This window comes from Acomys russatus, chromosome 4, assembly GCF_903995435.1.
Source record: "Acomys russatus chromosome 4, mAcoRus1.1, whole genome shotgun sequence".
NCBI lineage: Eukaryota > Metazoa > Chordata > Mammalia > Rodentia > Muridae > Acomys > Acomys russatus.
Window position 1 is genome coordinate 39,533,341 of NC_067140.1, and position 19,908 is coordinate 39,553,248.

The window sequence follows — 19,908 nt, forward strand, 5'->3', positions numbered from 1 at the left end:
ATGCATATAAAATAAAATAAATAACCAAAAAAATTTACACTTTCAGTATTGAATACATTTTATGTACTTATTATAAATGTTTTTCTAGCTCTAATTCTGTTGAAATTTTACTTGTTTTGGTTGTGGAAAAACTAATGAAAGAAAGAAAAGAACAAAAGAAAGAAAAAAAAAGAAAGGAAGGAAAGAAAGAACGGATTAAAGAACTAAAGAACAAAGATACAGATATGCAGGCATGACACCTTCAGCCTTCAGCCTCAGAGCCACTGTCTCTTTACTGAGCTGCTTCTGCTACAGTGACTTGTTTCCTCCATCTGGCTATCAGAAGCAGGTTAAGAGCCACGGCAGGTAAGGCTCTTAGAACAGTCCAATCCTTTCACTTCATTAAAAAAAAAAATTGACCCTCTATTCTTGCAGTGTAAACCACAGCACACTTATGATTAGGTCTTACTTATCTGGGGTGAGAACTTCACTGTTGCAAAATCTAGGCTACCAGAATCATACAACTTACAGAAGCCAGAACTTGTACTACACTACCCATCAGTTTCTACTGAGAAAGAAATGTTTATAAAGAAACACACGCATCAGTCAAAGAATAAGCACGTATCTTCTTAGATAATGTATGCAGAAAGGGGGACTGAATTCATTAAAGCCACCACAGAGGAAGGCAGAGGGTATAAGTCTTGGAAGGGAGTTTTATAAACATGGGCACATGGTGCTTACAACAGGAGGGCAGCTTCTTCAAGTCAGTTTGGTAGATCATGAGATCACAGCTTTCTTTCTAAACAGCAACAAGATAGATCTGACTTGAAGTAATGGTAGTATGTGTTTATGTAAGCACAATCTAGAATTGTCCTGAAACAAAAACCAAACAACATACTTTCCTATTATGACAGTCCTGCGCAAGTGAGCGGCCCAAGATGCTTTAATATTACTTGGTTGTTAGCAGTAATTATGGTGCATAGCATTTCTTCCAACCATCTGGAGACCAACCATATGGCAGAGGCAATTGTTCTTGAGCTGATACTGTAAGGATGAATCCAGGCGCTATGCCAGGATTCTGACACCATCTGAGGAGAGCCTCTGCCAGTTGGTTCCTGGGAGTAGTGAGTAGAACAATGCTGATGAAATAGATTGAGTGATTTTCCCTTACAGTGCTTTCTAAAGGGAGTCCAGGCTAAGTCACATTAAGGTTTTCTCTTCCATATCTAGAACATCTTACTATTTTCCCAAATCTCAAACATTTACTCATTTAACTTTCCATCCCTAGCGGCTAGCACCTTGCTACCCACAGTTTGTGGACAACAGAAGCAGGCTCATGGGTAACAGCTGAAGGAATATATTCTACACATGGCGACTGATTATAGTCGAGGGAACTTAATATCTTCCTATTCCAAACCAAAGCTTTCTACTTACAAAATACAATTTGCAAAACAACTTATTCATTTAAACATGTACTGAGTGGCTCTTTTGTTCTACAGGGTACTGGTGAAAAGGCAATTAAGAACAAAAGAAAAAGCACCACGACTTAGTGTCAAGTCCTTTCTGACAACGAATCAAATATAGAACCCATCTTCATGTGGCACTGGGCTTTTACGGACAACCAAAGCAGGACAAGGAATAAAGTTCCTAAGAAGCAGTATCTCAGAAGGCCCAGATAAAGGAAAAGAACAGAGCACATGAGCATCCAGGAACGGCTGACCATCCAGGGAGACAGAACCTGACAGAGGAGACAGAGGCACAAAGGACATGATATAAGAAAGAATTTCTCATCTGTTGGAAAAGAGTAAGAAATGAGTGCGACTTAAAGTGTTCAATGCGGTAAATGACCAACATGAGGGTGAAGTGATGGGCAGTGTCAGTTTGTGGTTTTACAGTTCACTTTCCCCTGGGAAATTCTAAAGCAAAGCTGGGTGTGAAATACTAGTGAGTCAAGAGTTACATGCTCTTCTCAGCTCTACCTTGTATGTGAAGGGTGGGATGAGAGGTGGAGAGGGAAGAGAGGGGCAACAACAGCAGAATTCTCAGAGAGAAATTATATATCCTGGACCAGGATGGAAACATGGAGGTGGAGACAAGTTTTTGTATTTGACATACACTTGAGAATAACTCTGTCAGGGTCTGTCAATTAAGTGGATATGGGATGCAAAGACAGTAGAGACAAGGAGGATAACTGCTGCCCTGACCTAGGATGTCACCATTTTCTAAGAAAGCAGAGTCAAGGATATAAGCATTTGGGAAACAAGAAAATAGGGCCATGTTTTGAACAAACCTAGTTCTGGAACAAAGATATGTAATATAGAAGAAGGCCTTCCTTTTAAGTCCTCTTAACCCTTGCAGCTCCAGCTGAGCAGCACTGGACAAGCCATTCTTTATTCAGTTTAATCACCTGCCTAATACATGGGGCAGCAAAACCACCTCTCATGACTGACAGAACAAGGACACGCGATGTTTCTGAAGAGCCTGTAAACGGCAAGGCGAAACATCAAGGTCATTCCTTCTTTCTCCTTTAACTCTGGCTAACTTGTCTTTGAATCTGAGGTTGCCAATATAGTCAAGTTTTCACAAATACCATGACAAAAAGACTTGCTATGATCCAATCTTATTTCTTCTGTGTAGCACTTTACATTTTTAAAGGGTACAGAATATTGTTTCTGATGGGTTTTCTTGTAAACAACCTTTCACATGTATTATCTTACTCAATCCTTACTATACACAAAGTAACTACTGCCTCTATATATGTCATGAAAAAACTACAAGGCAGGCACGTTCTACTGTAGATCTTTCTGATTTCACTGTCTTGTCTGTTGGCCTGCAAGTCAGAAAACTGAGATCTTGGGGTAAAAATCTATTTGTCATTTAAGACTAGCTGTATTAGGGAAACTTCTGACACACTGAATAGTGAGCATTTTCATGACCTTTAGTGAAAAACAAACAAAACCCATGACTAGTCATCAGATACAGCACTTGATAGTTTGCAAGACACTTCTTTTTTTGGCGGGGCTCTTGTCAGTGTGAGACACTCTTGTTATCTTCCACACGGACAAGGACACTATCACGAGATCAAAGGATAAGCTTGTTTTAAAACATTGACTTTAACTGAAACAAACAAACAAAACCAAACCACAGCAGAGCGCTGCTTTATATTAGTAATGTGCCTTTGCTGCTGTCATGCATTTGTTCATGCAGCCAGCATCTGAGTGTCTTGGTGCTAGCCAACATGCTAGATATCTGGGATTCAGCAGCGCCACAGCTCTGCTATTGTAAACAATAAGAGAGGAGACCACGTGTGGCAGGATATTCCTACCACTTGGGGGTTGTGGCAGAAGGATCCTGAGTTCAAGGACAACCTGGACTATTACAGAGCAAGATCTCACCTCATCACACCAAAAATCAAAACAAATACATAAGTAGAAAAAAGAAGATTACAGTGGTAATAAAATGAAAATCAAAACCCATATATATGTCATTTTAGATGAATAGAAATTAATTATTATTGTTTTTAAAATGAATAAAAATGGTTTTTAAAAACCTCTCAGCAGTCCTTTCTAAGTCACCTTCTCCCAGGAATTAGTAGCTTCATCATCTGTACACTTGATATTTACATTTTCAATAGTGGTAGAAAGAAATTATGTTAATAGCAGTGAAATGGTGAATAAGTCCCAGTATTTTGAAGCAAAATACAGCATGAAGATACGGGTCACTACATCTTTTACACCCTCTTCCTGTATGGCAAATCATTAGCCACATGCAGTGGAGAATGAACAGAATGCCCCCGGTGCATCTAGAAGAACACTGCTTAGGAAGGGTGTTCTGTGGGAAAGGTGTCCTCTGATCAAGTATGGAAAAGCTAGGTTAAACAAAGGAAACACCCCTTACTATCACAGAACATTCTGTTTTAATCATACCTTGGGATCTGTGGAACTCCAAAAGTTAGGGAAATAGGCAGCATTTGCCAAACTCAATGCTGGAATATGGAACTGAGTTTAGAAGATCAAGGTAACAATACAGTTCACAACAGTCTGATACACTTGGGAAGCCCTGTGTTGAGGGTTTCTACTTGTAGATGCATGCGACATTGGTCTTTTCAGTAGTCTGATGATTCTCTAGGTTTGTAGAGTTTTGAGCCAACAGAAGAAAAGAAACATAGACAAGACCATAGGCTAATATAGTCAAGAGACCAGATACTACAAGGACTGTGTACAGTTTTATATTCTACTAAGATCCAATACCTAGCTAGCAGCGTGTGGCACAGGGTAGACATTTGATGAAATCTGTTAAACAGCCTGATAAATAAAAAACAGGATAAATAGCTCACAGAGATTTAGATTATGGTCACAACTTTCTTCTGCCTTTATTTTGGTTTGCTTATCTGTACTTCCAGATATTGCTTAATTAATTAAATTTTTGAACAAAGGACCGAGAACTACTCAATGGCCTTCTGGAGCATGACTCTTACCACATTCAAAAGCAAGGCTACACTGTTTTTATTGATCAGCACATTAACGACATGTCCCCTCCCTATTTACAGGAAAATTACATTTTCCAGTATAATTATGAGTCAGCTGAATTCCTAAATTCTGATATTGTTTCATATGCACATTAACTTACTAGTTTGCCAAAGTTCTGGAAAATTTTGGGTAATCTCACAGTTTCCTGGTTATCACACTATGCTCCATATTTTCCTGCCAGGCAGAAAGACTGAGAAATCATTGTATTCTATAGTAGGTATTAAAAAGACAAACAGGCTCCTAAGAATGTCTTTTAAAAAACACACACATTCCTAAACCAGTACTTGAAATTCCAGAATATAAAGACTTAAATGTTACCATTTTCTCTTCTCTGTGTCTCTGTCCTTTTCCATACCTCTCTTTTCTTTTTCCCCCTCTTTCCTTGCCTCTTTCCCCCCCTTCTTTATAAGATAAGGTCCCATATAGCCCATGCTACCCTATAGAGCAGAGGCTGAGACTAAACTTGGGTTTCTGTTCTTGCTGTCTCCACTTTCCCAACGTTAGAATTATGATATTTCTGTGCTGCTGGAGGTTAAACCTGGGCTCCATATACCTGCAGCTAAGACTTTACTAACTGAGCTACATCTCTAGCCAGACTTAAATATTTTGTTCATAATGTACGCCTAGCAACAATGTTAGAACAAGATGGATACTCCACAAATACTAAATTAATGCTGTTTCTCTTCTTCTTAATACTCTGCTGGTTTAAAATAAAACACACACACAATGTATGTGCATACACAAGAGAAATATAAGAAAACTTGTTATATACTATAGCATCTTTCTTATAAAAAACACATTTACCATGATGTTTAATTAAACAGATTACTTAAAATAGCTTTGGACCAGCATGAGCTACAGAAACAATTTAGAAAAATAAAAACCAAACAAACCATAGCACTCATACTTATAAGATCAGGAATTGGGACTAATCCTCAGCTATAAGGGAGCCAGGCTCAACAACAGAACATCCATCAATATTGCATAGGCAGACTTTTTTGGGGGGGCAGCTCTTTCCAGACAGGGCTTCTCTGTGTAGCCCTGACTGTCCTGGGCTCTCTTTATAGATCCGGCTGTCTTTGAACTTGCAGAGATCTACCTGCCTTTGCCTCGCAGAGTGCTGGGATTACACATGTGCACCACGGCACCAGATGACAACTTAAAAAAATAATACTATTTCGAGGACTGGATAATGGCTAAGTGGGTAAAATGCTTGCTGCATAAGCATGAGGACCTGAGTCTGGATCCCCAGCACTGCTTTATAAGAGGGCATAATGTGTATCTGAAACCCCGTATACAGAGGTGGATTGTGAGATAGAAAATGCAGGCTTGCTGGCCATCAAGTTTAACCCAAATGGGGAGCTCCAGCTTCAGTGAGAGAGCAGTTCAAAAAGTAAGTTGGAGGGGCCAGAGAGATGGCTCAGTAGGTAAAGGTACCTGCTGACAACTGGAGGTTGATGCTTGGAATCCACAAAAATGGTACAATCGTGGCACTTTTATTTTGTGGGTAACTGAAAGTTGTCTAATTGGAGTTAAGGCTAGCTAAGTAGGAAAGAATCCATGTCTCAGTGTTATAAATCTCGCTAACTATCTGTGCCTGAAGAGGTTATAGAACCTAGAACAGAACCTGCTACTGCCTCTTTCCTAAACCAGTATACTATCCACTATCTACTCTTGTATTCTAAATACTTATATCCACAAATAAATGTAGCTCTTAGCCCTGATCAAAGGAACTTCTTTCTGCAGCAGTTACAGACTATTAGCAGAGATCCACACCTGACCAAAATGTAAAGAATACGTGGCTGTGGAGTGCCCAACCCCAATTGGTATTTCTACAAAGCAATCCCTACAACTAAGTCTCAGGGAATATTGTGGAAGGGAGCAGGGCAGAAAGAGCCTCTGAATCAGGGGACCACAATGCCTGTTGTGAGCTAGTATCTTTAAACATTATAGGAAAGCTGCACCCATGATATCTCAAAAACATGGCTGCTAAACATGACCTTCAAAACAATACCAGTGGACATGCCAACAGGGATAAAAGAAAATTTAAAGGCCCACCCCTTGGTGAAGAGCTATAGGCAGTGGCTGCTGAGAGAGAATACATTTTCTCCAGAGATGAGCCCCTTGATAGGTTATCCAATCCCAAGTGGTCCACCCTAAACTTATGTACATACATGGACATCTGAACACACATACGTAACAATAATAAGGAAGCGGTCATGAATTTGAGGGGCAGATAGAAGGAGTTGGAGGAGGGGATGAAAATGATGCATTTTAGTAACAGAAAACTTATACTTTACTACTTTACCAAGGAAAGACTTTCAACATCAGAATGCTAGAGTTTGAGAATGTCTGTCTTTTTATGGGGATAATCTGTATAGCTGCAACACACAATAAACATTATTATTCCACTTGTTAAAAATAAAGTATTAAAAACTAGAATTTTGAAAAAAATTAGGAGAATTAGGAAGATGATTGACGTCAACTGCTGGAATCCACAGATGTCAACACATTCACACACATAGACACACACACACAAACAGATGATGATGATGATTAGTTTACTTAAGGCTGTCTTTGTTTTGTTTTTAGATTGGGACCATGAACTCCCAACAGGGTGGTCTAAGTAAACTTAACAGGACAATAGAATTCAGTTCAAGTTCTATAACTTGCTTTAAAGTACTCAACATTTCTGTATTTGCTATGAAGATTAAAAACTGTCTTTTTCCTAGGATGTGTAAGGTGAAACAAGGCAGATACCAGTTCAATGTGTGTGATGGGATGCTTTCATTAATGCAGCCTCTAAAGAATTGATAAAATATCTTGATCAAGTATCTAAGTTGATCACTTCGACAGATTCTTTTACTTTCTAAAAAAAACCATTTCTCCTTCCTAACTACAGAGGAAGAAACTCTTAAGAAACAATTTTGTGGCTCCCACCCTTCAGACTTTAACAGTATTTCTGAATTGCTTCTGGCTGGGTGGTGTCTTTGAGGTACTCATTTATATGCCCTCCCGAGTTTTTTCCCCCAGCCTATGTAACATTCTTCTTTCCCCATGTTATTTACAGAGACTCAGTTGTCTGGGGGAACATGACCCTTAATTTTAGTTTATCAAAATTCCCAAGCAGAGGGGATGAATCCTGGATGTTAGAAGCATGCTGGATTGGAGCATCTGTGCCTTTGCATTTATGCTGCTTGCCAGTAATTGCTAAGTTTTCTCACTGACAACAATTATGCCCCAATTTCTTCCCCACCCCCACTCCACCCCCCTAGTTAATTATCAGTTCTGGAATTAAACTACTTGCTTCTCCTGTGGTTGTCATGGCAACAGTTGGCCTGCACCTGCCACTGGGTGAACAGTGGCTCTTTCAAAAGAGGCAATGGCAGTTGCTGGCTCCACAAAAGCCAGGGAGTAAACTAATGTTTACCTGTCTAGGGTAACCAAAGTTCCTGTTTATTCTCCCTCAAGTTCTTCCTTGGCAAACCTAATCTCAACTTTTTCTTCCAAACTGCTTCTTTGTATTTGACAAAGGAAAATTCTGGAAAAGGGCTGAATCCTGTTGACTTTTATAATCCAACCCATCAGCTTTACTTAGCCCAGCCGACAAGTTGTAAGATCTAAATCTCCTGTCTCCTGACAAAGGGACTGCAGTATAAAGACTGGGTGTTAGAACTTTAAGGCTAGATCCGGATTATAATCCTAGTGACATTACTTACTAACTGTATGACCACAGGTCAACCACTCTACGTCTTATAGTATCAATGTCATCATATACAGAAGGGTGGTCAGCGTGACTACAATTCTAAGAGTGACTTTAAAAGCTGAGATTACATAGGCCTAGCTCCCATTCAATGATCATGGTATCAGGAAGTCTCACTGCTGTTGCTGGCTAGCTACCAGTCCTGGACACCTCTTAAAGATAGGACAAAGCTGACATCTTGGTCACTTTATACTTGTCTGAGTGACAGCACCTCCAGGACAGATAAAATACCGCATTGCCCCACAGCACCTAGATCAAGATGCATCTAACAGACAGAGCTGAAAAATGCTACTTTCCCTGCATGGATTCCTTGAAATTCTGTCAGCTCCTCCCTCTCTGTGCTGTTTTTCTCATGCTCAATCTCACTTTCCTTTAAATAGAATTGATAGAACCAGAGTGTAAGGAGACATGTAGTCACCAAGGAAACAAAATGCTTTTCAATTTACAACCACGTTGCAACCTACAGAGAACTGGTAGTGATACGGAGGACTTGAGGGAGTGAAGCGTTTATACAAGAAAGTGGGGTTTCCCCCCTGAAACACCTGCTTATGATAAGAAAATATTTCTTTCATGAACCTGTAACCATTCGCGTTTAGGGTATCTAAACAACGCATTTGCTAAATGTGTAACTTCTCTGACACTCACCACTTGAGATACCACATATTATAACAGTTTTGTCTTTCTTTGAAATCACTTCCTTACAGTTCTAAAGTTAAGGAAACGTCTACTTAGTGACTCTAAATCTCATCTATCACCTCAAAATAGAAAGGAAAAAAAGAAGGAAGAAAGACAGAACAAAACCCACTAGTATGTGTTCCTAGCATGTGGATGCCTATTGAAAGTTTGTTTCTATTGCCCCCACATCCCTTCTACCAGAAGAAAGATGAAAGAAGAAAGAAGAAAGGAGGAGGAGGAGGAGGAGGAGGAGGACTACGAATGCGGAGGTCATAGGACAACCTGTGTTGGTTCTCTACTTCTATCATGTGAATTAGGCCATTATGCTTGGTGGTAAGCTCTTCTACTAGCTGAGCCATCTCACTGGCCCAGATGTTACAGACTGATGCAGAAACAGAGACATTAAAAAATGAACAGTTTACGATGTATAACAAATTACGAGATATGACTGGAAAAACAGGAAATCTTGGCTTCATGAAGTAATGTATAACAGGAAATCTCTAAACCTTTTGATGCCTCAACACAGCATCCCAGGCACTTTACAAGCTGAACTCTGCTTATGTCCTGGAGTCCAATCATGAAGTCATTTGCTAGTCCGCACATAGCACATGAATCCCCATACTACTGAACCTTTATTTGTTGGCTTCTCTGCTTGGATGACTATCCCCATTCTTTCCATTAGAAAATGCCCACCGCTACCCATCTGTCAAGATGCAGAAGAATTCTTTGAGTTGCCAATGCAGTGCTCTACACTCAGCAGACTTACCCTCTAGGATTATTATCATGCAAAAGTGTAGCTTATACTCTGGAGGCAAACCACTTGAGCTTAGAGGCCGTCTTTTGTTTTTTTAAGCTCTCTGATCTCATAAATGTGTAACTTCTCTGACACTCATTTTTCATCTAAGATTTAAGATAAAAAATGAAGATAATATATAAACTAGTTATTAGGGCTATTGTGAACAATAAATGATTTAATATATATAAATATTTAAAATATATTTACATAGTTGGCACTTAATTAATGTTTTTTTACATATCTTAATGATAATTATTATGCTGCAATTAAATATGATAATACAATTGTCTAGTTAGTCTCTCAAACTAGACTTAGAGACCTTTGTAAATACAAAATTAGAAATCTTTGTCCTCATATCCCCCAAGGCCCATGGCCTCCTTTTCCCTAACCATTGTTGTTACTAAAGAAACAAAACTGAGTTTTACAACTTTAAAAATTACTAGTTAGAACACACAACTGAAATTAATAAATGTTCCCCGAAGACTACATTCTAGAGACTTGACTGCCAACTCTGGGAGGCAATGCATTTTTGGAAGGCCTGCTAAAAAACCAGGTTATAGGAGTTTGCCTTGAAAAGCCACTGAGATTTTGGCTGTCCTATAGTTTGTCTCCTAGCCACTTTTAGTATTTACTACCTACCATGATGTACTGTCTTGTCACAGGTCCAAGGACTAGGCAGCCAATGACCATAGGTTAAAGTCTCTGAAACTGCGAGGAAAAAATAACTTTCTTCCCTTTATTTATCTCAGGTATTTTGTTGCAGCAATAGAAAAAGGACTAACACAAAGGTGGTAAAGGTGGGATAGGGAGGCTAGTATTTACATAGAAATAACAGTAGACAAGGTTAAATGACCTGACCAAGGTCACATTATTGGTCACAGGCACAAAAGAGACTAGAAGAAAGGAGGAGGGTCAATGCCTTCTGCTCTTATTCCTTTCCAAACATGCTTCCTGTTTGATCACACAATCAGCATGGGTCACATTCACAATGATCTCACTTTATGCCTGAATAACAACCGACTTTGAAGATGAAAATTCTACAGAAGTTTTCTGTATTGCTGATTCTATTAAAAAGCCATTTTCCTCTTAGTTTATAAAGAAAAACAACCAAAAACCCCATAAACAAATCAAATTTAGTCCTGATCTTGCTCCTTTCTCTCTGAACACTAGAGTTTAAGGGTCTTTTTCTCTTTCTCACTGCCTCCCACAAAACAATTGCTTTCACACCAGCGGATCATACTGCCACCTCCTCTCCTCAAATATATATTACTTCTCAGCAGGCTTCAGCAGGGGTAGAGAAGGAGCCAATCTGTGAGGCAATGAACACAAGATCTCCCATAATAGTACAGAGAAGGCAGAAATTTGCTGCTGAAAGTGTAAATTGCTTTTTTTGCTTGAAGAAGAAATAATCATTCTGGGCTTCAAAGACATCTTCGTACAAGATGATGCCACAGTCGTTAGTATCCACATTGTACATATTAAGACTTTTGCTCTACCGTACCCTCTGAGAGTCCTTGCCAGCCATGTGAGTGTGTATCATGATTTGAGGAGTAGCTACCACACAGCGAGCAACAAGCAAATATCCTGTGGTGTCAATCAGAGGCTTGACTAAGCTCCCTAGAGAATCCTTTTGGTGTTGATGCTCAGCAGATATGTGAGGATTACATAGATAGCCCTGGATAAACAGAGTAGCTAAGGAGAAATTGCTGTTAGAAATAGGCCATAGCAGCCAGGCGTGGTAGTGCACGCCACCTGTAATCCCAGCTCTCAGGGAGGCAGAGGTCAGGGTCAGAGGTCAGGGCCAGGGCTCAGGGGTCAGGGTCAGGGTCAGAGGCAGAGGCAGGCGGAGCTCTGTGAGTTTGAGGCCATCCTGGTCTACAAAGTGAGTCCAGAACAGCCAACACTACATAGAGAAACCTTGTCTAGGAAAACAAAAAGAAAAGACAAAGAAAGTAGGCCTGAGCATCTATATGTCAGTGAGTCACAATTCCCAGGTTAGAGGAAGTAGACCAAAGTGATCCTCTGAGGATTTTATGTAAATTTTCTTGGCTTTCACATAGGGTCACAAAGAGCTCTGTGCACGCCTTCTGCAGATAGTTCAAATGAGCCCTGAAAACAGACCAGACTTACTTCCTAGTTCTGCTACTTACTATTAACTAGCCTTGTGGTGTCTCTGAAAATTATTAATATGTTCTCATTTGACAAATGGGATAACTACATCACAAGACTTGCATGAGGTTAAATGAAAATGTATGGAAAGCACTTTGGACATAATTAAACTTTAGTACAGGATAGTTACAATGACTACTGTTGTTAGTATGATAGACAATTTCGTAGTATAACTTGGTGAGGAGCAGGCATAAACAACAGCACAATACCTGGCTATCTCATATCAAACAGCCCAGAAAGTCAAAAGTCAAGAGGAAAGAAGGCAAGGAGACTCCAGCTGGTGGAGAGGAAGGAATTCTATTCCACAGGACACAGGATTTGTTGTTTTTTTTCCTTCCACGGTAGAGGATAACTAAATACGGACCAAGTCTCTCTAGGCATTCTTTGTGCAGAGTGACCTGCATTTCCTTCTGTCTTCCTTTACACATCAAAACCTCATCTATCAGCAACACAGAGAACTTTGGAATTATCTTTGGCTTGTTGAAATGATAAAGTATGTATCATAAGTGAGAAAAAATTTTTAGATCAAAGGCACTCTGCTCCGAAGTGTTAATTGCTATAGACTGAACCAAATGGTAGTTCAACACAAATAAGAGGAATGGAACCAACAAGCATGAATGTAATGGTTAAGAAGAAAATATGACTCCTCTCCCCTCTTTTTGCCAATTCAGAACATGCTCTCAAATGCACATATTACTTGAAAAGACTTTGTCAAATCCTGGTCCAAGAGAATCATGCTAACATCTATGGCAGCCTGGGTTGAGGGAGACAGCTTAGACACTAGTAAAGAAACTCTATGCCTTGTCAAAATGACATGCTGGTATCTGCAGTTAAGCTTGCAAGCTAGTCTCTCACACTTCTCTGTATGCAGCCTTATATTCTTCTAATCAATGTGACTTTGGAATGTGGCCATAACAAAATGGAAATGTTCAGCCTAATCAAGCTCTGCCAGGATAGAAATGCCATTTGCTACCCCATGCAAGCTTCCTATTACTTCTACTAAGTTCTTGTCTTTTAGGATGGTCTTGCTTGAACTCTCTTTAGCAGAAAGAAGGTCTATATCTGTGACTGTCCTGGATTTCAAGGAGCTAGAGATTAAAGGGGCAAAGCGCCATAGAGAATTTGATGTCCAAACCAAACACCTGTGCAAAATGGTGAAAATGTGGTTAATAATTAAGAGAAAACACTGCTTCAGGATCCTAGCATTACAAGTCTAGTGTTATAGCTTAGACATAACCTGTCCTTGAAAGGTTCGCATGGTCAACATCTGTCCTCAGTGTGGCCATATCCAGAGAACGTAAACTTTAAAGGGTGAGGCTTTGGACTGAGTGACTGAGACACCATCCTAGGAAGGAATTAATTTAGGTCTATGGAGTTGGATTAGTTGTAATAAAATAATAAAATGGGAGCTGAAACCTCCCCTGAGCCTTTTTTCTGCACACAGTCAAGCTGCCCTCATGCCATGTATAATGAGGTCCCCACCAGAGCTAATGAGATAGTGGTGCCATGGCCCAGAGCCTTCATAACTGTAACCTAACAAATTTCTTTATATAGAGCTCACCCACATGTCTTGTGTTGAACATAAAACAAAACTACCCAGTTAGTCAATTTAACCAGGCTTCTTACGATTACCTCCAGTTTGTTTTCTACTCTGAAGACAGCAGAGACATCTAAAATGCAAACCTGTTCAGGTCAGTTTTTTTGTTCTTGTTTACACTGCTGTTTTTGCTTTTTAAGATGGTCTCATACAGCCTAGGCTTACAAGGCTGGCCTTAAACCCTTGATCTTTCTGCCTCTACTTCCTGGGTGATAGGCTTGTGGTTTCAAATTCTTTAATAGCTTTCCACTCCAGGATAGTACAAATACCCTAAGAAGGCTTCTAAGGCCAAAACTGACCACAGTGCATTTTATCTTCTACTTTCCTTGTTTACGGCTTTTATACAAGAAACTTCCTCTACCTAAAACTAAGCCATGCTCATCCTTTGCCTGCCTTCTCATCTTCTAGACCCATCTATGTATAACTTTTCTGTTAGGCCTCCCCTATCATCTTTCTTTGTTTCCTTCCTTTCTCCCCCAGCCCCTTCTTTTCTTTTCTTTTCTTTTTTTTTTTTAAGAATGGACAATGGTTCAATCCTTTCCGCAAGCAACTTAGACTTCCCTTATCACCATTTCCTCCATACTGCTGCTTTGCATGCTCACCTCTGTCTAGACTCTAAATACATAAAAGTAGGTACCATGTATGCGTTAGTCACCATTATGTGTGTAACACAGTGTATAGCATATGCCTAATACACAGCAGGGTCACATACACATTTTTTATGTTTATTTAAAAAAAAACTTTATGTTGAGTGCTTGCATTAGTTTATGTGCCTCCTATGTGAGGAGAAAGCCACAAAGCCCAGAAGGGGGCATCAGATCCCCAGGGATTGGAATTACAATGGTTGTGAGCTACCATGTAAGAGTAGTCATTTCTCTTTAAAGGACTAAAGGATGAGAAGGATCTAGGGAGCGAAGAAACCATAATACAGAATAAGCCTGCTCCTGAAAATGTTTATAAGGGATTCTCTGAGGTAGGTTAAAGCATGATGCTTCTGGCTTGAAGCACAGCTGACCAGAGCCGGGTATTTCCCTGTAGTTCTAAAGTGGAAGCTGAGGAACTGGGCTTTCAAGAAAAGTAGTACCAAAAGATAGGGAGACAAGATATCATTTGGAACATATTAAGAAAGGAGTTCAATAGTACCAGTTATAAGTTACTTTCTGCTGATCAGGGTATACTTCATCACAACAAAAGGAAAAACAAAAATCAAAACCTGAGGCATGAGGAAAAAGGAGAAGTACAAAAGCTTTTCCCCACTTAAACAATGATTTTATATACCTATGACTTAGTATTCCTTGTGACAGAAATAATATACAGACTAGAGCACATTCACAAAATCCAATTTATATTAAAAAAAAGAACACTGTAAGTTTAGTAGGTCCAACTGATAGTCTAATTACCACTTAAATATTGCCTGCTTTTCTTTGTGAGGTATTCTGAATGTCCTAAGGAACAAAGCAAAGTCTTTGTCACTATTTACTTTCAAGTCTACTTTTATCTGAAGTTTACAGGCAGAAAATGACACAGATGGGGAAGGAGATGGAAGTCTTACAAATAAAGGCTTTGAAGCCCTGGATTAAGACAGACAACCCCTTTCTATGCCATCCTCTGCGTGTCTGTATCTCAGGGGCATTAGACAGCCACTAATGTCACTCCACTTCTAGGATGGACAAGCAGGTAGTGTAATCTTACCTGGGTCCTTCCTCGTCACCCTGAAAAACAAAAAGGAAACAGTATTAGAAAATCATTGTTAGTAAAACCTGGTTTAGATTTCTTTCATTTCTCTCCTCATGCCTGCACCAAAAGCAAAGTTGTATATTTATTTTAACAAAGACAAACCAGAAGATGTCTAAGGCAGTGCTTCTCAACCTTTCTAAAGCTGTGGCTCTTTAATACAGTTCATGTTGTGGTGACCCCAACCATAAAACTTTTTTTTTTTTGTTTTGTTTTTTTGTTTTTTAAGACAGGGTTTCTCTGTGTAGCCTTGGCTGTCCTGGACTCGCACTGTAGACCAGGCTGGCCTAGAACTCACAGGGATCCATCGGCCTCTGCCTCCCGAGTGCTGGGATTAAAGGCGTGCGCCACCACCGCCCGGCTTCATAAAACTATTTTTGTTGCTACTTCATAACTGTAATTTTGCTATTGTTACGAACTGAATGTAAATATCTGATATGCAGGATATCTGGTATATAATCCCTGTGAAAGAGTCGTTTGATCCCCAAAGGGGTCACGACTCACAGGCTGGTCTAAGAGCTAAAAGAAGGACTATTACAGCCCTATGTTCAACTGCCCAGCAGAGATGAACTGACAATTTGCCCTTGCAAGCATGGAATGTGAATACATAGGCCTAGGAGGTCTAAATAATAGCCTTGTTTTTATTTCTATGGCTGGCAGTATTTAGTTCTGAGCAAACCGAGAATCCCAAAATAGCAGCAGATCTTGGGCAAAGCTGACCAGCTCCAAAAGCATCAAGCTGTTTTCTTCAAAAACTTATTTCTGTCTTAGTCTAGCACATTTTCTTGAAATATAGACACAGTGGTTCTACTATACAGCATATTAAGATGTAAAGGGTTCTGAACTGGGACTCAGGAAACAGAGATTTTAGTCCTGAGTTTTGAGACTTAAGAGCATGTGCTATTGGGGCACGCTAATAGGTTAAAATGGCCTTTGATTTCCCCTTCTATAAACGGGCAGTATGGGCACTCGGTAACCTACCTCGTTCATTACCCAAACAATACCTTTTCTCTTTTTCTTATTCATTCTGCAAAAATCAATGTACATTATTTTTCAAAGTACTTCACTCTCTTGACCTAACTTTATCAGTTAACAACACAGCAGATTATTTGGCACCTCCCTCTGTAAAAAAATGACAACTTTCAGATGACTCTGAAGCCTTTCCCATGGCAGCTTATTTATTATTCTGATGACAAAGTATCTTCAGTCATTTAGGGTTGATTTCAATAGAGATTATACTTTCTGATTGTACTCCCCAGAGAATCAGTAAATGAATGATTCCAACTTACATAAACTAGAACCAGACTCTCTGGGGTTCGAATCTTGTCTCTACAGTTACTAATTTATAAAGTGGGATAATAGCTGCCTCTGTATCAGGGTAAATATGAGGATTAAATAATGCTCATAATTGCTAAGCATAGTACCTGAGAGGACAGTGTTAATGAAGGTTACTGATCTGTAATCCTAGCATGTGGGAGGCAGAGGCAGGTGGATTTCTGTGAGTTCAAAGCTAGCCTGGTCTACAAAGTGAGTCTAGGACAGCCAAGCCTACATGGAGAAACCCTGTCTAAAACAATCATAAATGTATGTATGTATGTATGTATGTATGTATGTATGTATGTATGTATGTATGTTGCTGGTTAATATCAGTAGTAACTCAGTATGAATCATAAAAAAAACAATACATTTAAGTGTTAAGGATAATGATCTAACAAGGAGTTCATGCACCCAGAAAATAAACTAAGTATTCTAGGCTCTATCAAATGACCTTGGAGGGAAAAGGGAGAAGATGACATATATATTGATACTTGGGATAAGCAGGACTTTCCAAGGCTAACAACAGTAAAAAGTAGAAGGAAGATTGGAATAACAAGAGCAAAGACATAACAGATTATAGATAGATAGATAGATAGATAGATAGATAGATGGATAGATGGATAGATAGATAGTTGATAGGCGGGAAGGAAGAACATTGGCACAACAACAACAAAGTCACAACAGTTTAATTAATAGGTAGATGATAGGATAGATGAAAGGAAGGGAGAAAGAGGGACATAATTTGGGTTCTATGGAACTAGAAGGTGAAGATGCGCCTATGTGTTTTGGGCAGTGCGGGAGCGGGGCTTAAGGCAGTGTGGGGCTAAGAGTGCAAGTAAAATAAAGGCAGATTACCAAAGATTAAGCCTGTAAAGGAAGCTCTAGCCTGGAATATTACTTAATCAGTCTATGTACTGGAGGTTGAAAAGGAGGGCATTCTAACAGATTATGGAGGATCTGCAATAGTAAAAGGACACCATCATTTGTACTTCAATGGGAGAGGTGTGAGCAAGCGGCAGAAAGATGGTGTGGGGTTAACAGAAGATGTCAGTTTGATCAACTCACACATCTCAAGAGTACCATAACGCAGCAAGAACAGCCGTATACTTCAAATTCCGCGAGTTATATAACTATGGCACAATTAAACCTCCATACAATTTTTCAATTATCTTTGGCTATTTAAACATAACTACCTAAAAGAACCTTGTAGAAAAATACATCTAAATGGTCTCCCATGATTTAAAGCAAGTCCTCTTCAGTCACACATCTCGGTGCAATGGTTATGAGATGAGATTTTGTGTATGGTTTTTATGGCACACCTTCAATTCTAGCACTTGTGAAGCTGAGGAAGAATGGTGGTAAATTAGAATCCAAGTTAAATAGGAAGGCTTGTATAAGACTGAGTAGAATTTCCGAGTTATAAGAACAATTTCACATTACTTTCACATCTTTGGTAGTTAACTTTTCCAAGATTCAGTTTTCTAAACAAGTATATGATATTTTCTAAGTACTCAACAAATGGAGGCCATTATTGAGATTCTTCTGAATTACTAATTGATATTGTTTCTTAGGGAACAGGAGTGGAAAGTTAAGGCACAGGTTTTTCTTTGTGTGTGTGTCCATCTTTTCAGAAAGTCACCGCTACAAAGTATGTAGAAGGCAGAATAAGATTTCACTATTGAAGGAATGAACAAATGGATGGAATCAATGAGCACATTCATGACGTAAAAGTCTATTTAGATGATTTCACTGGACAGATAACTAGAACTTGCTATTAAAAGATGGTTGTGCCTGCTACCCTAACTGTTCACCTGTATCCTGAAAGCCTTGTTAATTCTGCACTCTCCTTTAACCCAGATCTAGCCAATGGTCAGAACATTCTCCACAGTTGAGTGGAGAGTGGGATATGACTCTCACGTACTCTGGTGCCTCACATTTGACCATGTCCCCTGGAGGGGGAGATCTGGTGGCACTCAGAGGAAGGACAGCAGGTTACCAAGAAGAGACTTGATACCCTATAAGCATATACAGGGGGAGGTAATCCCCCTCAGGAACAGTCATAGGGGAGGGGAATAAGGGGAAAATGGGAGGGAGGGAAGAATGAGAGGGTACAAGGGTTGGGATAACCATTGAGATGTAACAAGAATAAATTAATTAAAAAAAAATCAGATCTGTCTCAGAAACATCCTCACTGAGAGCCTGGGAGAGTAATGCTCTTTTCTAATCTCTGTATCTGTGGAGTTCATCTTCTCAGCTAGCAGTCAAAGAAAATTGAGGTGACAGTATCACATAGTGTCTGTCACTGGATTTCAACCATATGAAAAGGAAACTGTTTTGTTCCTATCTAAGGTGCATAAGTACATAGTAAGCAATTACATAAGAGTTCAGACAAAAATATAGCAGAATTTAAAATTTCTATTGCCACTGTAAGTTACTTCTGGTTACAAATATTAAAAGTGACTTGTTAGATAAAGCAATATTCCCAAATCCCTTTGTGAGTGCCCTTGGATAGGGCACTGCACTATAATGTGACCTTTCCTTTCTACTTCTCCCAGTGAAAACAAGATTCACCAAGATTCAACTTTAACCACAAATCTTCTTACTCAGGTAAAACTGTAATCCTCATGACAAGTTAAACAGTAAAGATGAATATAAGAAAGAAACTGTTGTCTTCAAGAGTTGTTGATTTGAATGCTTCACATTAAAGATGGAAAAATCAATAACAATTTTGATTATAGGTGGAACATGCAAAATATGACAAAAATTAATTACAACAACATTTAACTTGCTTTGAATTCAATCTCCTTTACTATAGAGTAACACCAAACATTTTGAATATTAATTTATTGTTGAATTCTCAGGGTGCTGGGAAGCAAACCCAGAGCCTTAACATGCTATATGTAAATACTTCCACTGAGCTATGTCCTAGTCCCAACTAGGCATTTAAAATGGTAGTGGATGTAATTAACACTGAGAATATGACATTCAAATTCAATTATCAAACTCATATTTTTCTAAAACTACCTGGATTCAAAGTCAAAGCTAGTATGTTTTTAAAGTCAAAATAAGTGCTTAAGCTATGCACATGTTATTTTTAAAATTTTCTGTAAAAACTTTTTCTAGGGTTATCTCGGATTATCTGAGTTGAGACTCAGAAAACTTCTTTCAAACACTGGAGAGAAGTGTTAGAGATATACTCAGTTGACAGTGTGTCTAATGTGCACAAAGCTCTGGATCCCATCCCTGGCACTACACAATTGAGCAAGGTGGACCATGTCTGTAACTCAGCACTTAGGAGATAGAGGCAAGAGACTCAGAGGTCATCCTCAGCCACATGGCAAATTTGAAG

The 19,908-nt window shown here is 39.2% G+C and overlaps 1 protein-coding gene across 1 annotated transcript in view; it reads right to left on the reverse strand.

Moving 5' to 3' along the window:
* Positions 1-19,908, reverse strand: part of Trim44 (tripartite motif containing 44) — a 96,633-nt gene that overhangs the window by 32,679 nt on the left and 44,046 nt on the right. Inside the window, exon 4 of the mRNA XM_051144222.1 lies at positions 15,201-15,220. Within this exon, the coding sequence (XP_051000179.1) occupies positions 15,201-15,220 (20 nt within the window). The remainder of the gene's footprint in view (positions 1-15,200; positions 15,221-19,908) is intronic.